At 37.9% G+C, this 14,671-nt stretch overlaps 2 protein-coding genes across 5 annotated transcripts in view; one reads left to right on the forward strand and one right to left on the reverse strand.

The window, feature by feature from the left end:
* LOC148185805 (uncharacterized) lies at positions 1-13,827 on the reverse strand. Of its 4 annotated transcripts, XM_088073473.1 has the most exons (10): positions 13,688-13,827; positions 10,441-12,127; positions 8,252-8,287; positions 6,710-6,973; positions 6,116-6,358; positions 5,184-5,354; positions 4,148-4,243; positions 2,974-3,072; positions 1,401-1,490; positions 1-289 (listed from the first exon to the last, which is right to left on the reverse strand). In XM_088073473.1, the coding sequence occupies exons 2-10, from the start codon at positions 10,463-10,465 to the stop codon at positions 246-248; spliced, it is 1,068 nt and encodes a 355-aa protein (XP_087929599.1). In that variant the 5' UTR covers positions 10,466-12,127; positions 13,688-13,827; the 3' UTR covers positions 1-245. The 4 variants fall into 4 exon arrangements, with proteins under 4 accessions (XP_087929599.1, XP_087929601.1, XP_087929598.1 ...); XM_088073475.1 differs by lacking the exon at positions 8,252-8,287; XM_088073472.1 differs by lacking the exons at positions 8,252-8,287; positions 10,441-12,127; positions 13,688-13,827 and having other exon boundaries at positions 6,710-8,238.
* Positions 13,210-14,671, forward strand: part of LOC121964237 (uncharacterized) — a 22,184-nt gene continuing 20,722 nt past the window's right edge. Inside the window, exons 1-2 of the mRNA XM_088074048.1 lie at positions 13,210-13,368; positions 14,147-14,503. Of these exons, the coding sequence (XP_087930174.1) occupies positions 13,299-13,368; positions 14,147-14,503 (427 nt within the window). The 5' untranslated portion in view covers positions 13,210-13,298. The remainder of the gene's footprint in view (positions 13,369-14,146; positions 14,504-14,671) is intronic.

Consider the following 14,671-nt stretch of genomic DNA (forward strand, 5'->3'; position numbering starts at 1 on the left):
TAAATAATGATCCATTTCTTTGTTTTCATCAGGTTCTCCTCACCGGACTGAAACACTTAAGGCATCTTAAAAATATAATTTTAATTTTTTAATTTCAATTTATTTTAATCTTTAGTTTGACTTTTTACATGTTTCAAAACATTTTAAGAATTAAAAAAAATATATATATATTGCAGTATAATTTAAAACTAAGAAATGAAAGCGGTGAATGTGACAGGCCGGCTGGTCAGACTGGTGTGAAGGTTCTACCTCAGTGACGAATACACGACCTCCGGCTCTGCTGGATACTCTAAACACACACACACACACACACACACACACACACACACGCACACACACACACAGTTTAGACTACATAAGAGACTTTTTGACATGTTCAAAATAAATAAGTAAAATATAATCAAATAATTTTTAAAAAATATAAAAAGCAGCAGGTGGCTCATAATAAATATTGCACAGTCTCGAGTTATTGCACATTGTTACGTGCACATTTTAAATAATAATTGATAAATAAAAGTCCATGATGTGTAGTTGAATTGTATTATGTAATGCAGAGGTTTGAGGGGTAGAAGCTGTTTTTTGATCTTTGAATTACATTTTACAAAAAAATAGGCAAATCACTTTTCCTTTTTTTTAGTCTGGAAGTTTGAGTTTTTGGGGTTCTGTAGCACCTTCGAGATAATAACAGAGAGGAGAGGTTAACATCTGGAAGGTGCTACGAAACCCTAAGAACTCACACTTCCACACTAACAAAAAAAATCTAATTTGAGGTCAATTTTTAGTGAAATGTAGTTTAAATTCTTACTTTATCAGACTGCTGTTTGTTTGCAGCTAATATCTAAAAACAGAGTTTCTCAGCAGTATGTTGTTTTACTCGTTTCACGTCTGGAGCAGGATGTAGTTTCTAATATTGTTCATTGGGTTGGATCTGTCAGTCATGTCTGGCTGATGATAATCTGACTGGAGTTTTTGGAGTTTGACGCTCTGAAATATCAGCAGACAAACTGAGAGAACTGAGTGTTGATGAATCCATGGTGCTGTCCGTGGTGCTGAAGTCTGAGTCAGTTTGTTTTCTCTGAACTAAATCGAACCTTTGTGAGGGTCAATCGACTACTCAAGGAAATGTTAATAATAATATACATGTAGTTTTGCATACAGTTCCTGCAAACACAGTCAAACACATCAGTGCAGTTTGATCTAAAATGTTATGCTGCGTTTATGTGATGTCTGAAGTTGGTCGTAGCTTCCGTTGGGAAGTTGTTTTTCAAACGTGGTTGTGTTTATGTACTTTGAAGTGGTAAAGTGGGAACAGCGTGGAGGCTAAAAATAAAATGGGTTGCATTTTAATAAAACAGCTAACCTGTCTCTGTTTAAAGGTCAGTATTAAAGAGCAGTTGTACCTCTCGTCCTGTTTGGACAGACCACTACTTGTCCATAACTGACGTCTTCTGTTGTTTTCACTGCGGAGTAGACTGCTGCTGGTTCACTCTCTGGAAAATACAGTGCATACAACATACATTAACTGACATTAACTAACATTAACTTACATTAACAGACATTAACAGGCATCAACATTAACTTACATTAACTAACATTAATAATCATTAACTTCCATTAACACGAACTTACATCAACAGACATTAACATTAACTTACATTAACTAACATTAAGAAACATTAACTGACTAACATAAATTAACATTAATTAACATTAATAGTTAATAACTTACATTAACTAACATTAACTTACATTAACTAACATTAATTGACATTAACTTACATTAACTAACATTAACTGACATCAACTAACATTAATGGTCATTAACTTACATCAACTAATATTGACTTAAATTAACTAACAGTAACTTCACCATAAACCAACATTAAGTTGTATTACCTAACATTAACTTATGTAAATTAACATCAACATCAACTTGCATTAGCTAACTTTAACTTAAATTAACATTACATTAACTGGCTTTTACTAACATTAACTTACATTAACTATCTAACATTAATTTAGATTAACTGACTTTTACTAACATTAACTTAGATTAACTTACAGATACCAATACTGTTACTGATACTGTGTTAGCGCTAACTACTGATAGTTCTGCAACATATGCGATATAAATATGAATATTAATATTACTGCTGAAGATCATTGTTGATGTAAAATTATGATCAGATTAGTGGACTTTGTGCCTGACTGTGGTTTTCAGTGCTGCTGTGAGCAATGAAAGACCAAAACTAGCTGCAGGGCATTTATTAAAAACAGGAAACTGGACGATCACAAAGCTGCTCGCTTCGACTGAAAAAAGTTGATACATTTAACCACAAAGAACAAAACGCGTCACTGTCAGCTAAAGCAGACCAGCTCACCGGCTTTACACCACAGTTCAGTAGAACCAACAGGAGGAAGTAGCTGCTGTGGTTTCACATGCAAAGTGAAAAAAAAAACCCATACAAGTATTAAATACTTTTTTTTTTTCAAGAGAATAAATTGTCTACTTTCTTTTGCCCCCAGCATGAGACTTGCTTCGGCGCTCGCTTCAGACCAGTCCTATTTAGTCACATTTTGCGACCGTGCAATTCTTGAACTTTTTTTGGAAATGGTGACCCACGAGGTGGTTTAATGTAAATTAAATCTCATTATATATCATTATGGTTAATTATTATTATTAATTATTTCTGATAGCAATGTGTTTAATACTTTGAACCAGGAGTTCCCAACAACAGGAATATTACTGGAATCTTTTTTAAAAAAAAAAATTAGAATATTTGTGCATTCACTCAGTTTTAGATACGCATTGCTGCCACTAGAGCACTAAATGTGGATTAATCCGCAGCTGAAAATAGTCCCAGACAAATGCATGATTTCCTCCTGTTTGTTTGTGACCAGCTGAACTCTTCTGTATGTTTCTCAAACAGACTGCTGTCAGTCCATGATGGAGTCAAAGACGGATCGATGTACCTCTCGTCCTTTTGGATTTGATGTCTTTGAACACTACTTGTCCATAACTGACATCTTCTGGTCTCCTCACAGCTGAGTAGACTGCAGCTGGATCACTCTCTGGGACACAAAACAAATACACCTTATATCTTTGCAGGTACTGAAACTGATACCACTACAACAGCTACTACTACTTCTAATGTATTAACCATTAAACAGAAAGAGTTCAGATTATTTAAGCTTCAATTAAAATGAATAATAACAATAATATTTAATTTCATATAGCATTAAAAAAAGGACATTGAAAAAATAACCAGTCATCGCAGCAAGTATCAGGACATAGGTTTAAGACAAAGGTGTGCGAAAGTTACTTGTTAAACTGAAGTACAATTTATGTTTTGACAGTCTTTTTTTTCTTTTTAATTAATTTAAATTTTTGCAGGCTTTTATGAAGACGAGTCGACATGCTGACTGCAGGACAAACGTGTCAGAAAGTCACACAAAGTGCACAATTATACGTTTTTAACACTTCATACTTCATATACAAATGAGTCAACATTTAGATGTGAGTACTAAAACTGCTTAAATATAAAATGTTTGTGTCATAAATATGAATGTAACCAATGCATAGCATGGAAATGAAAGAGTATTTTTTTAAAAAAATAAAAGTGGTAACTATTGCAGTTTGTGGGAAAATGGCAAATAAGTGTATAAAATAAAGTGATTAATAACTGTGTTTGAGTAAAATGTTACAACAGTTCGCCTGCTATCAGTCATTTTTATGAGTATTCAGAGATTTGTAATGTGCACTTTTATAATAAATTCATATTATTTCTTTGTTTCGTTCACAGTCATGCAGTGAGATGTTTGCAGGTCCACTTTCAGCTGAAGTCTTTTCATCAGAAACAGGAAATTGAATGACCACAGAGCTGTTTGCTTCTGTTAACCACAGGTTACAAAACAGACACATGCAAAGCACAACACACACTGTCGTCACCTTAAATAGACCTCACTACAGTCCGGAACCTTGTCAACTAAAAAATATTGATTTGCGTTAATTAACACACTTTCTAAAATAATCTTTTGTAATAAAAATGTCCTCACTTTGCAAAATGTCCTCAAGTCCTTAAACTCCCAGTGGGCCCCAGAAGGAGATTAGAACAAGGCTACATACACACAATAAAGCAGTTATTACCTCTGCTCCGTCTGATTGGCTGTTGCAGGTTACGTGATATTTTGACATCGCTGTATGTGATGTCATCAGTGATGTCATCTTTTCTAACTTCAGCGGCTGAAATGAACCAAAATAAACAGATTTTACTATCCAATCTAATTTCAACGCTTGAGGCAACATGAAAAATAATAAAGTGTTTTTGAAGATTAGAGCATGAAAACATGATCTGGCAGAAACACAAAATATAAATATAAATATGAACCTGAAAATGAGCAGAATAGGTCCCCGTTAACCCTTTGAAACCTGATCAGATCAGGCAGGATTTTGTTGAAAAATTTATGAGGGAGGCAATGAGCTATGACAGAAGAAATGACCCAAAAATTTGCAAGAAATAGTAAAGAAAAATAAATAAACAAACACATAAATAAATAAATAAATAAATACATAATAATAAAAGGAAATTACCCAAAAAGACTTTTTTAGTTTATTGAGTTTATTTAAAAAAGGTAAATTATTAATTAAATAATGATTATGTTACATAACTTTGAATGTTATTATGGTTATTAGAAATATGTTCCCTTGCTTTTTTTTAAAAAGTATTATCTATTAATTTCTTGAGATTTGTGAAACATTTCTTACCAAGTTTCTCACTGCCTTTTCTCCATTTAAAAGACATCAAAACAATTTGCTCAAAGGTTTGAATTATTATCAACGGTGCCTGAAAGCAGCACAAGAAAAGTGACGTCAATCTGGTTTTTAAGGGGTTAAACAATGGAAATTGGATCATCTACAGTTTCAAACTTAATCTGTTGAGGAGCATCATGTGATTGGACCAAAAGCTCAAGAGCAAACTAAATGGACCTCACGAGGAGGGCGAGGACGTGTGTTAACAGAAAAGTGAGAATCCTGATGGACGTTTGTGGTTAAAGTTAAAAACTGCAACTTGAAATTTTTTGTGAAAATGTGAAAAGACATTAAAATGGCAAAAACATGTCAACTGTTGCACATGGATGTGAATAACATGTGAAACACAGTGTGTCTTTTTTGTTGTCTGCACCTTTAGGTTTGCTTTTGATGCATCGTCTCACCAGTAAAACCAGTAAAACCAGCAACGCCAGAGCACAGAGAGACAGAACCACAGGCAGCAACACTATGTTGAGAGGAGAGAAACCCGAGGAAGAGGAGGACCCAGAGGTCGATGTCGGAGGAGCTGTAGTGGTGGGTTTCTCTAAAATGAAAAAAGAGATTAACCCTTTAGACACTGGTTTTCTTGTGTTGGTTAACCTTTGAAACGAAACAAACTGGTCTGATTCCTTTGGAAAAACATGAGGAAAAAGGCAATGAGCAACTTGGCAAAACTGTCGCACAAATTACAACAACTGAGTAAGAAATGACGAGAAAATGTCCTGGAAAACAGTTTTAACAATTGTAGGGAAAACTACACGTATAGTTACCTTCCACCGTATATCTAAAAATATGTTACAGGAAACAAATTCATTCATTCATTCTTTTTTTTGTTTTGTTTTGTTTTCATTTGATCTTTATTTTTGCTTATGTTTTTCTTTTTGTTTTTTTTTTGCTAATTTCCTGCTCATTTTTGGGCCATGTATTGTTAATTTGCTCATTGCTTTCTGCACGTTTTTGGAAGAAGTAAAACCAGTTTGCAGAGGTTTTTAAAGGTTAAAAGCACAAATAAATAATAAATAAAACTAGATAACTTCACTCATTTCACAGTTTTTCTGGAGCTTTTATTTTAAACTTAAACCAGATTGTTAATTTATGTTCAAAGTCCAAAAAAAGATCTGAAAATAATTCCTGATATTCAGCTTATTCATGTGAAAAGTTAAACCTGTTAAAAGAAGTGAACTTATAACTTGTGTCCCTGCTGATTTAGATCACACATATTAATATATTATTATTAATTTACTGATTGCAAACTTAGAAGTGTCGTCACATTATCAATAATGGTATTGACCTTTGACCTCTGACCTGTGACAGAGAGCCGGCTGGGCGGAGACTCTCCATCAGTGCTGATGTGACACTTGTAGAGGCCTTCATCAGACCTGGAAACATGGCGGAGGGTCACGTGACCTGCAGGCTCGGTCCCGATGAAGGAGTCGTCTTTATAGAAATCAGCTGAGAGGCTGGAGGACGTCTTTGTCCGACAGGTCAGAGTGACGTCGTCTCCCTCCGTCACAGGGAGGACCGGACTCTGCAGGATCACGTTTTTATCTGAACACAAACCACAGCGTTTCAAAGACATAGATAATTGTACATCGCACATTAAGTGGCACAAATGTGGCTGGAAAAGCAGCGATATGTTGCTCAGAAACATTTGCCTTTGAGTGACACAAACACAGCCAGGAATGCAGCGGTGTGTAGCTACAAAAACAGAGAAACACCTCTCAAATGCAGCTGGAAGGCAGCGGCACTGCACACGCGTGTAACGGTGACGTCTGGCTGTCAGTGACGCACAGCTCAGGACTCACAGATTTACTGTTCAGAGTCTCTGTGTCTGATATTGCTCTGGTCACCCTTCATTTTACTAATTGTTCCAGAGATGATGACTCAGTCTGATCTTACCAGTGACTCTGATGGTGATGCTGTTACTGGTTTCTCCCTCTCTGGACTCACACCAGTAAACTCCGCTGTCCCATGGGAGGATGTAGCTGAAGTTACAGACAGAACCAGCAGCTTTTCCCCAACCAGCTCCACATTCAGCTCTGGTTTCTCTGGTTGTGTTCCTGCTCAGAGTCCATCCAGCAGAGCTGTCCTCGTCCTCACAGCTCAGAGAGACAGATGTCCAGCTGAAGAACTGAGAGCTGCTGGGACTCACAGACAGACGAGCTGGAGGGACAAACACAGTGTCTAATGAACCTTCTGTGTTTGTTAAGACACCACCAATTATGTAAAGGTACGATACAATACAATATGGTATGATTCGATATGGGCCGATGCTGTGATCCTGCCTGTGGCTGCGACTAGATTGTGGGTCGTTGTTGCACTGATGCTGTGGTCCTACCTGACGCCACCTACTGCTATTATTATTAGTCATGCCTCCACTGTTATTATTCACATATGACTGTTATTGACACATACATTAACTACGATATTTGCATGTAAGGGATCCCTCCTTAGTTGCTTTTCCTGAAGTTTCTACCTTTTTTTGGGGTTTGTTTGTTTTCCCCAGTTTTAGGTTGTTTTTTGTTGGGGGGGGGGGTCCTTTGTCGATGTGAGGGTCTAAGGACAGAGGTATGTCTTCTGCTGTAAAGCCCTCTGAGGCAGATTTTAATTTGTGATAATGGGCTAAATAAATAATATTGAACTGATACAATATGGTATGGTATGACACAATACGATGCAGTTGGATATGATGTAATACAGTATGATACGCTACGATACGCCAAGATACGGTACGAGACAATACAGTATGAGACGACACGATACAGTAAAATGCAGTATAATACAATACAAAACGGTACAATACGATACACTACTATGCACAACATTACGATATGATATGATTTGATACAATACAGTATGGCACAATACGATACACTTTATTTTCCCCGTAGAGGAGTCCATCCTGGACTCATATGCTGCGCAGTCACAATTAAACAAACTACATACGAGCAAAACAGCACTGGCTGTACCAAATCACCCAAAAAAATGCAAATAGTCCAAACTGAACAAACAAAATATTGCACCTAACACAATGTGCACCGGTCCAAGTGTTGCAGTGGAGGAACTCTGAGCTTTCCTAAGAACAGACTGCTCAAACATGGACTGGACGGGCTGGTATCCGTACCACAGTGACATCGCCACATTGCTCCCCAAAACAGCCCCATACAAATATTATCCTCTGGTCCACACAAAACTCTCTTAAAAAGTACAGTCTTACAAATGCTCGACATGGACCCCCCGGTAGTGTGTTAATTTGTTTTTGTTCATATACTGTATGCGATAAAATTCTCCATATGTGCTCGTGCTCTTTTTATATATATTTTTCTGTTGTTTATTAAACATATTTACAACTCGAAAGTAGTAAATATTTATAAAAACGAATGTGACCGTGTTTACCACGAAGCATCATCGTTGTGACAGTCAGAGGAGATGTTCACTCACCTTCGTGGGTCGTGTAGCAGAGCAGCGAGATCGACACTGAGGAGAAATTAAAACACTTAAACACTTTAGATATCTTCTAAACTTAAATGAATGTGTTTCCTCTTAAATGGCTCAGTAGGATACAAGAACCAATTTTATATTCGAACAAAACGTTAATAAATGACTTACAGGTAATTATTTAAAGATGTGGCAATATTCTGTCTTTCAGATTGAACAAAGAAAGAAAAAACTGAATAAATATGTTGTTAGCTTTGTGTTGCCTTAGCAATATTTCATTCTGTTGTTAATTTTCTGAGAAGCTTCAGGTTAGTTATTTATCTATGCAGCTGATTTTGCACCTGCCGCGGTGTCTGTAAGACTTTGACTGTTATTGTTTCTTAATCATCTCAGTTTCATCTTGTTCTGCAACATTTATCCTCGTCATGACAGACCTGACCTGCAAATATTGATACACAAGTATGTATGAATTGTAATTATTATTAGTAGTTGAAATGATAGGATCATATCTTTACACAAGGTTCTATTTCATGGATCTTTCTTCAAATTCAGGTTTAATTTAAAAAATTAAATCTCTTTTTAGCATTGACTTTTTTAAAATGCATTTCTTTAAATATTTGCTTTTAATCAGTTCTATGAGAGAGGATAGTTAAACACACATCATGCAGCTGCAAGGCTGTCAAAAAACATTACATTCTTCAGCACACTTTTTGTTTTTAACTTTATATTTTGTTATTATTATTCCTGTTTTGTCATACTTCTATTTCTTATGCTTCTGTTTTGAGACTAAAATGGCAAAGTGGGAGGTGTGTGCCGGATTAATAAGTACATTCTGGGAAGTAACATTACCATTTAAGATGTACTTAGTGTTGAAAATGGGCATGAAAGGGCCAAAAGTGTGATAAGTAAGTTGTGAACATCTCCTCTGTGATGTGAGTGGTATGTCATTTTTCTGTTGAATTAATAAAAAGCAAAAATGCAAAAATAGTCTAACACCTACACATTTACTCCATACCACACAAGTTCAATTAAGACAATTTAAACTGTCGTCATTAACATCCTTAAAAGTGAGCAAATTGGCTTTATTTCTTTCAAAAACATGGAGAGAAGGCAATGAGCAATGAAAGACGAAATTACACAAAAAATGGCAAGAAATTAGTCAAAGGTATTAAAAAAAATTATCTGAAAATTACAAAAAATTCAATTTTACAAAATGAAATAAGTAAAATAAAGAAATGACCTGAAAAAGTGCTTAAAAATATAATAATTCTGTATTATAATTTTAGATATTTAATTATAATAATTACAACTTTTTTTTTCATAAGCTTTTTTCCCTAGCATTTTTAAACATAATTTTCTAAATACGTTTCTCATAAAGTTGTTTATCGCCCTTTTCTTATGTTTTTTGAAAAAAAACCCCAAACAATCAATTGCTCAAGCCAACAAGCAACGAAATTCCCCAAAAATAAGCAAGAATTTTCTGAAACTTAAAAGAAAATCAGGAAAAAACAAAACAGCAAAAACAAATAAAAACCACAAAAAGTCACAAAAAAACAAGAAACTGATGCTTGAAAAATATAACAATTCTGTAAAAATAATTTAACTATATGATTGTGACCACGAGCAAAAGAAATTTCTGGACATTGTTCCCTAGTTTGTTTGTTGCTTGAAATAATTGTCTAAATTATTTAAATCTGTCTTTTTTCCTGTTTTTTTTTTTTGTTTTTTTTTTTTTTTTGCTATTTGCATGTCATTTCTTGTTAATTTGCTGGCAGTCTTTTTCCCCCATATTTTTTTTATAATAGAAAATTTGCTTTGGGTTCAAAGGTTTAAATACTTGTGAGTATCTGAATGCAGCGCAAGAAAAGTGATGTCAGTCCAGGTTGCGTTGCGTGTGGTAAGTGAGAAGGTGTTACTTTTTTCCTTCTACATATATTACAAAAGTTAAAAATGATTTAATTGGAGATGCACTGTAGAGTTGAGCGGAGAGCAGACAGATATTATGAGCCAGTGTAGATTTTGTTATTTCCTCTTTCAGTAAAGTGATGCAGCATTTTGATCAGCTGAATCAACACATTAGTCCGTTTTAATCTCTGCAGCTTCTTGTTTATTGATTCCTTCTCAGCCGTGATCAATAGTCTCTCAATATCTATGAACAATAATTTTGATTTTGAGGGAGGGATCGTACTTACGGAGCAGGAGAGGCGTCTGTCTCATTCTGTACCAATCTGTGATGTGAGAGCTGGCTAAACTCTCTTCCTTCCTATTTGTGAGAGAGAGTGGTAACTGTATGTTTTTCTCTCCTGCAGTTACCAAGAAAAAGCTATTCTGGGTTTGCTTTTGTGCACACTGAAGAGATCACGAGGAGGAGTCCTGCTCATCGTGTTTCAACCACACGCAGGAAGTGACAGCTCTGCAGAGGCCTGACATGACGCAAAGAAGACGAAACATGTCCACAGGGGGACAGAGGGGTCATTAGAGACCAGGGTCTAATGTGGAGCTTCTCTCTGCTCTTGAGTGTGAAGACAGTTTTGTGTCTTTTTAAAGGTGCGGTCTGTGATTCTGGAGACTGAGAGTCGATTGTTGAGTCTCATCTCAGGTCATCAAATATCTACAAGTTTGGGTCGCTAGTTGGAACAAACCGCCATCAGCCATCCATTTTCCTCTTCTAAAGGGCCGTCCACACCAAGAACCATAACTGTGACTTAAAAACTATAAATTTAAAAAGTGTTGCAACTCCAGTGGACGGTGGAGTCCACACCACAACTGTGAGGACAACCAAAGCAGCGAATGATGTCGTTTGGTCACTCAGAGCGATTTCATGATCAGAATCGAATTTAGACGTCACATCTAACATAGATACTAACATCTAATCTGGACCACAAAATGTGTCTGTCTGTCCAGTAGACTGACTGCTATCAAGAGGAGAAGAAGAAGAAGAGAGAAAGAAAAAACGTCTCGCCTAGTCTGATGATTGATAGGCTGCAGAGCCAAGTCTGAATTTAAAGTCTTCAGTTTCAGTGTCATCAGGAAGGACCTGGTGCAATCGCTCAGTCACGGCTAGTAACAGTTGTATCACCTGCTGTTGGGCTGCAAATGACACAAAAAGTAGGTTTTCCCTCAAACTTTCAAACCGTCTCCGGCAAAACACCAATGTAATAAAAATCCACAGCCGTGATACAAATCTGCAGCTTTTAATATAATAATATACATTTCCTACAAACGTAATACGAAATGTCCTGCACATTTGCAGGACCTTTCGTATTATGTGTGTAGATGACAACTGCTGTTACATTAATGAGACATTTTTTATGTTTGTGATTATTACACTAAAAGCTGCAGATTTGTATTACATTTGCAGATGTTACGGGGTCCCTGAAGTTGTTTTTGTCTTCGCTGGTGGACACAGTGTCCACAGACTGATGCTGACTCCGAACAAAAGAGGAATCAGACTCATTCTCAAAAGTGTTTGATTCTCTCAGTTTCTATGGTCCTTGAAGGATTTGGTGAAACATGTCCGTTCAGCGTTGTGTTGGTTTTTCCTCAGCCTCCTCGCCGCGTTCAGCAGCAGCTCAGTGCGTCTTCTTGTAGTTATGGGTATGGTTTTAGTGTTTGGTGTGGACGGCCCTTTATCCAGGGCCAGCTCACGGGGCCAACAGGCTGAGCACAGTTCTCCAGGGTCCAAATACAATGGCCCTAAGACTCCATCGCACACCTGCAGCTCTCTGCTGGGAACTCAGCTTGACCAGTTTAAGACGGTGAAACTGGCTGAGCAGCTTCTTTGACCAGCTTTGGGTTTATTTTGACATCGTTTTTGATGGTTTAGCTGCTTGTACCAGCTTGTGAGGGTCACTGGAACTGGTTTATCTGTTGAAGTTCCTGTAAAACAGAAACCAAATCAGCGTCCCCAGTCTGGAGAAATAAGTAATGATGAGGAGTCACTCTGTCTTCACAGCGGATGATCTCTGCTGCCATCTGCAGGTTTAAAACTAACTCTTTCTGTGAAGCCTCCTGACTTCCTGAAATGAGGAACTTCTGCATTAGATATACGATCCTCGGACTTATGAAGGTTCAGGGTTGACTTATTTGTACTCGAGGGTAAATCTGTTGTGCAGACATCATTGCAACAACACAGATTTAAAAGACATTAATCCCTTAGGGCCCGCTACAATATCACACACACTCATGTTGCTCTGCACACAAAATTCGCTTTTAGTCAAGCTTTTAAAAAAATAAAAAAATATTATACATTAATGTGATTTTCTACTTTAATTGTTTTGTTATGAAATGTGCTTTAAGTCATTCTGTCCTAGCAAAGGTCACAGGTCACTTTGACCTCATCAAACCTTTTCTTTTCAGTCATAACTTGCTAATTATGACCAAATTATACCAAAATCTGACAAAAATGTCTAACAGGATGTATTGATGAAGTTCTGACATTTTGTATCCAAGAGGTCAAAGGTCAACAGTGACATCATAATTTTCTTCAAAAACTCGAGTTCAGCATGTTGTGTGGTACAAAACTTTCAAACATTTTAATCTGCTTGATGTTAAAGGCATGATTTAATCTGACAGACTTTGTAAAGGTCCACTGCGGAGGATGCAGAGGGATCCCAGCCAGCAGACTGTTGTTCTGAGTGATGTAACCTCACAGCAACATTATATGAAATGATAATCATCCCTATAATGCTTTAAATGTTTAATTAAAATGTTTTTTTCAAAGCATTATTACACCTTGTAGGTAACATACGTTCCCTGCTGACACATATATGGATTCTTGTTATGATTGTTGTTGTTTTGTTTGTTTTTTTCATAAGTTTTTGATGTATTTATATTTAGTTTCACTATGATCGCACACTCAAACTGTAGGTCACTGACGGTACTTGAATGCAGCAGCAGGTCTGTTTCTTGTAAATCACGTGACTTCGGAGAAATCTCCCTCCCATAGACTAGGGTGTGGCTGCAGTGTTTTTGTGTGTTGAAGTGCAGTGAAACAGAAACAGTCACTCATTCAGCTCTCGGGACGACAGCCGCTCCGTGCACCGCCGTCATGGCTGCAAAAACATCTGCGCCATTTGTGGCTTTGCTCGCACATTTCTGCGCCTTTGCACTAAGTCAAGGTAAGATCTGTGTGTGTGTGCGCGTGTTTGCATATGTTTGCGTGCGTGTTTTGCGCGTGCGGACTGTCAAGTGTTTGTCTCACGGAGGTATTACAGGGAAGACTGCCCTCAGGGCAGAGGAGTTATATATATATATATATATTCATGACGTTGCTTAATGTATTGACTCTGTATTCAAATTGTGTCCGTGTCCTCTGGACTTTGGAAAAAGTCTCTGATATGAGTGAGTCTGCTGAAGCTTTGTCAAAGCGCCTCAGTTTGTCCTCTGAGGCGCCGCGCTGCTCGGCTGCATGGTTATTTTTTTTATAGAGATACTTACTTACGATACGTGCGGGCGGCACGGCGGCACTGTTGCCTCACAGCAAGAGGGTCCCTGGTTCGAATCCCGGTTGGAACGGGGTTCGGTCCGGGCGGGGCCCTTCTGTGCAGAGTTTGCGTGTTCTCCCGTGTCTGCGTGAGTTCTCTCCGGGTCTCCGGCTTCCTCCCACAGTCCAAAGACCTGCAGCTCAGGCTGATCAGTGACTCTAAATTGCCCTTAGGTGTGACTGAGTGTGTGTGGTTGTCTGATCTGTCCAGGGTGACCCCGCCTTCCGCCCGATGACAGCTGGGATTGGCTCCAGCCCCCCCGCGACCCTTATGAGGATTACAGCGGTTACAGAAAATGACTGACTGACTTTCTTTGCTGCTATTTCACACCATCACTTCTATGACATGATGATTTTAATATTGAAAACTATAATTCTGACTGAGGCGACCTTTGTCTTCTGTTTTTGCTCAGAAATAAAGAGTGTGGCAGTGAAGTCAGGAGGGGACGTCACTCTTCCCTGTATGACTCAAGAAGACGGGGACATCATGATAATACGGTGGAACATACCTGAAGTGAACTCAGATGAATTTGTCTTCCTGTACCACAGTCAGACAATACAGAAACTCTACATGGATTCAAAGTATCACAATCGAGTGGAGCTCAAAGATCCAGAGATGAAGAACGGAGACGCTTCGATCGTTCTGAAGAACGCCAGCGTTACCGACACCGGAACATACGAGTGTCAGGTTTCAGTAAACAGAATAGGACGCAACAGGAGGAATGAACCCAAACTCACCGGCATCGTTAAACTGCAAGTCACAGACTCGGGTGAGTTAGTGGAGTCACAGACTCGGGTGAGTTAGTGGAGTCACACACTCGGGTGAGTTAGTGGAGTCACACACTCGGGTGAGTTAGTGGAGTCACACACTCGGGCGAGTTAGTGGAGTCACACACTCGGGCGAGTTAGTGGAGTCACACACTCGGGCGAGTTCTGCT

The sequence above is a fragment of the Plectropomus leopardus genome, chromosome 23, assembly GCF_026936395.1.
Source record: "Plectropomus leopardus strain MGB_pleo_1.0 chromosome 23, ASM2693639v1, whole genome shotgun sequence".
Classification (NCBI taxonomy): Eukaryota; Metazoa; Chordata; class Actinopteri; order Perciformes; family Serranidae; genus Plectropomus; species Plectropomus leopardus.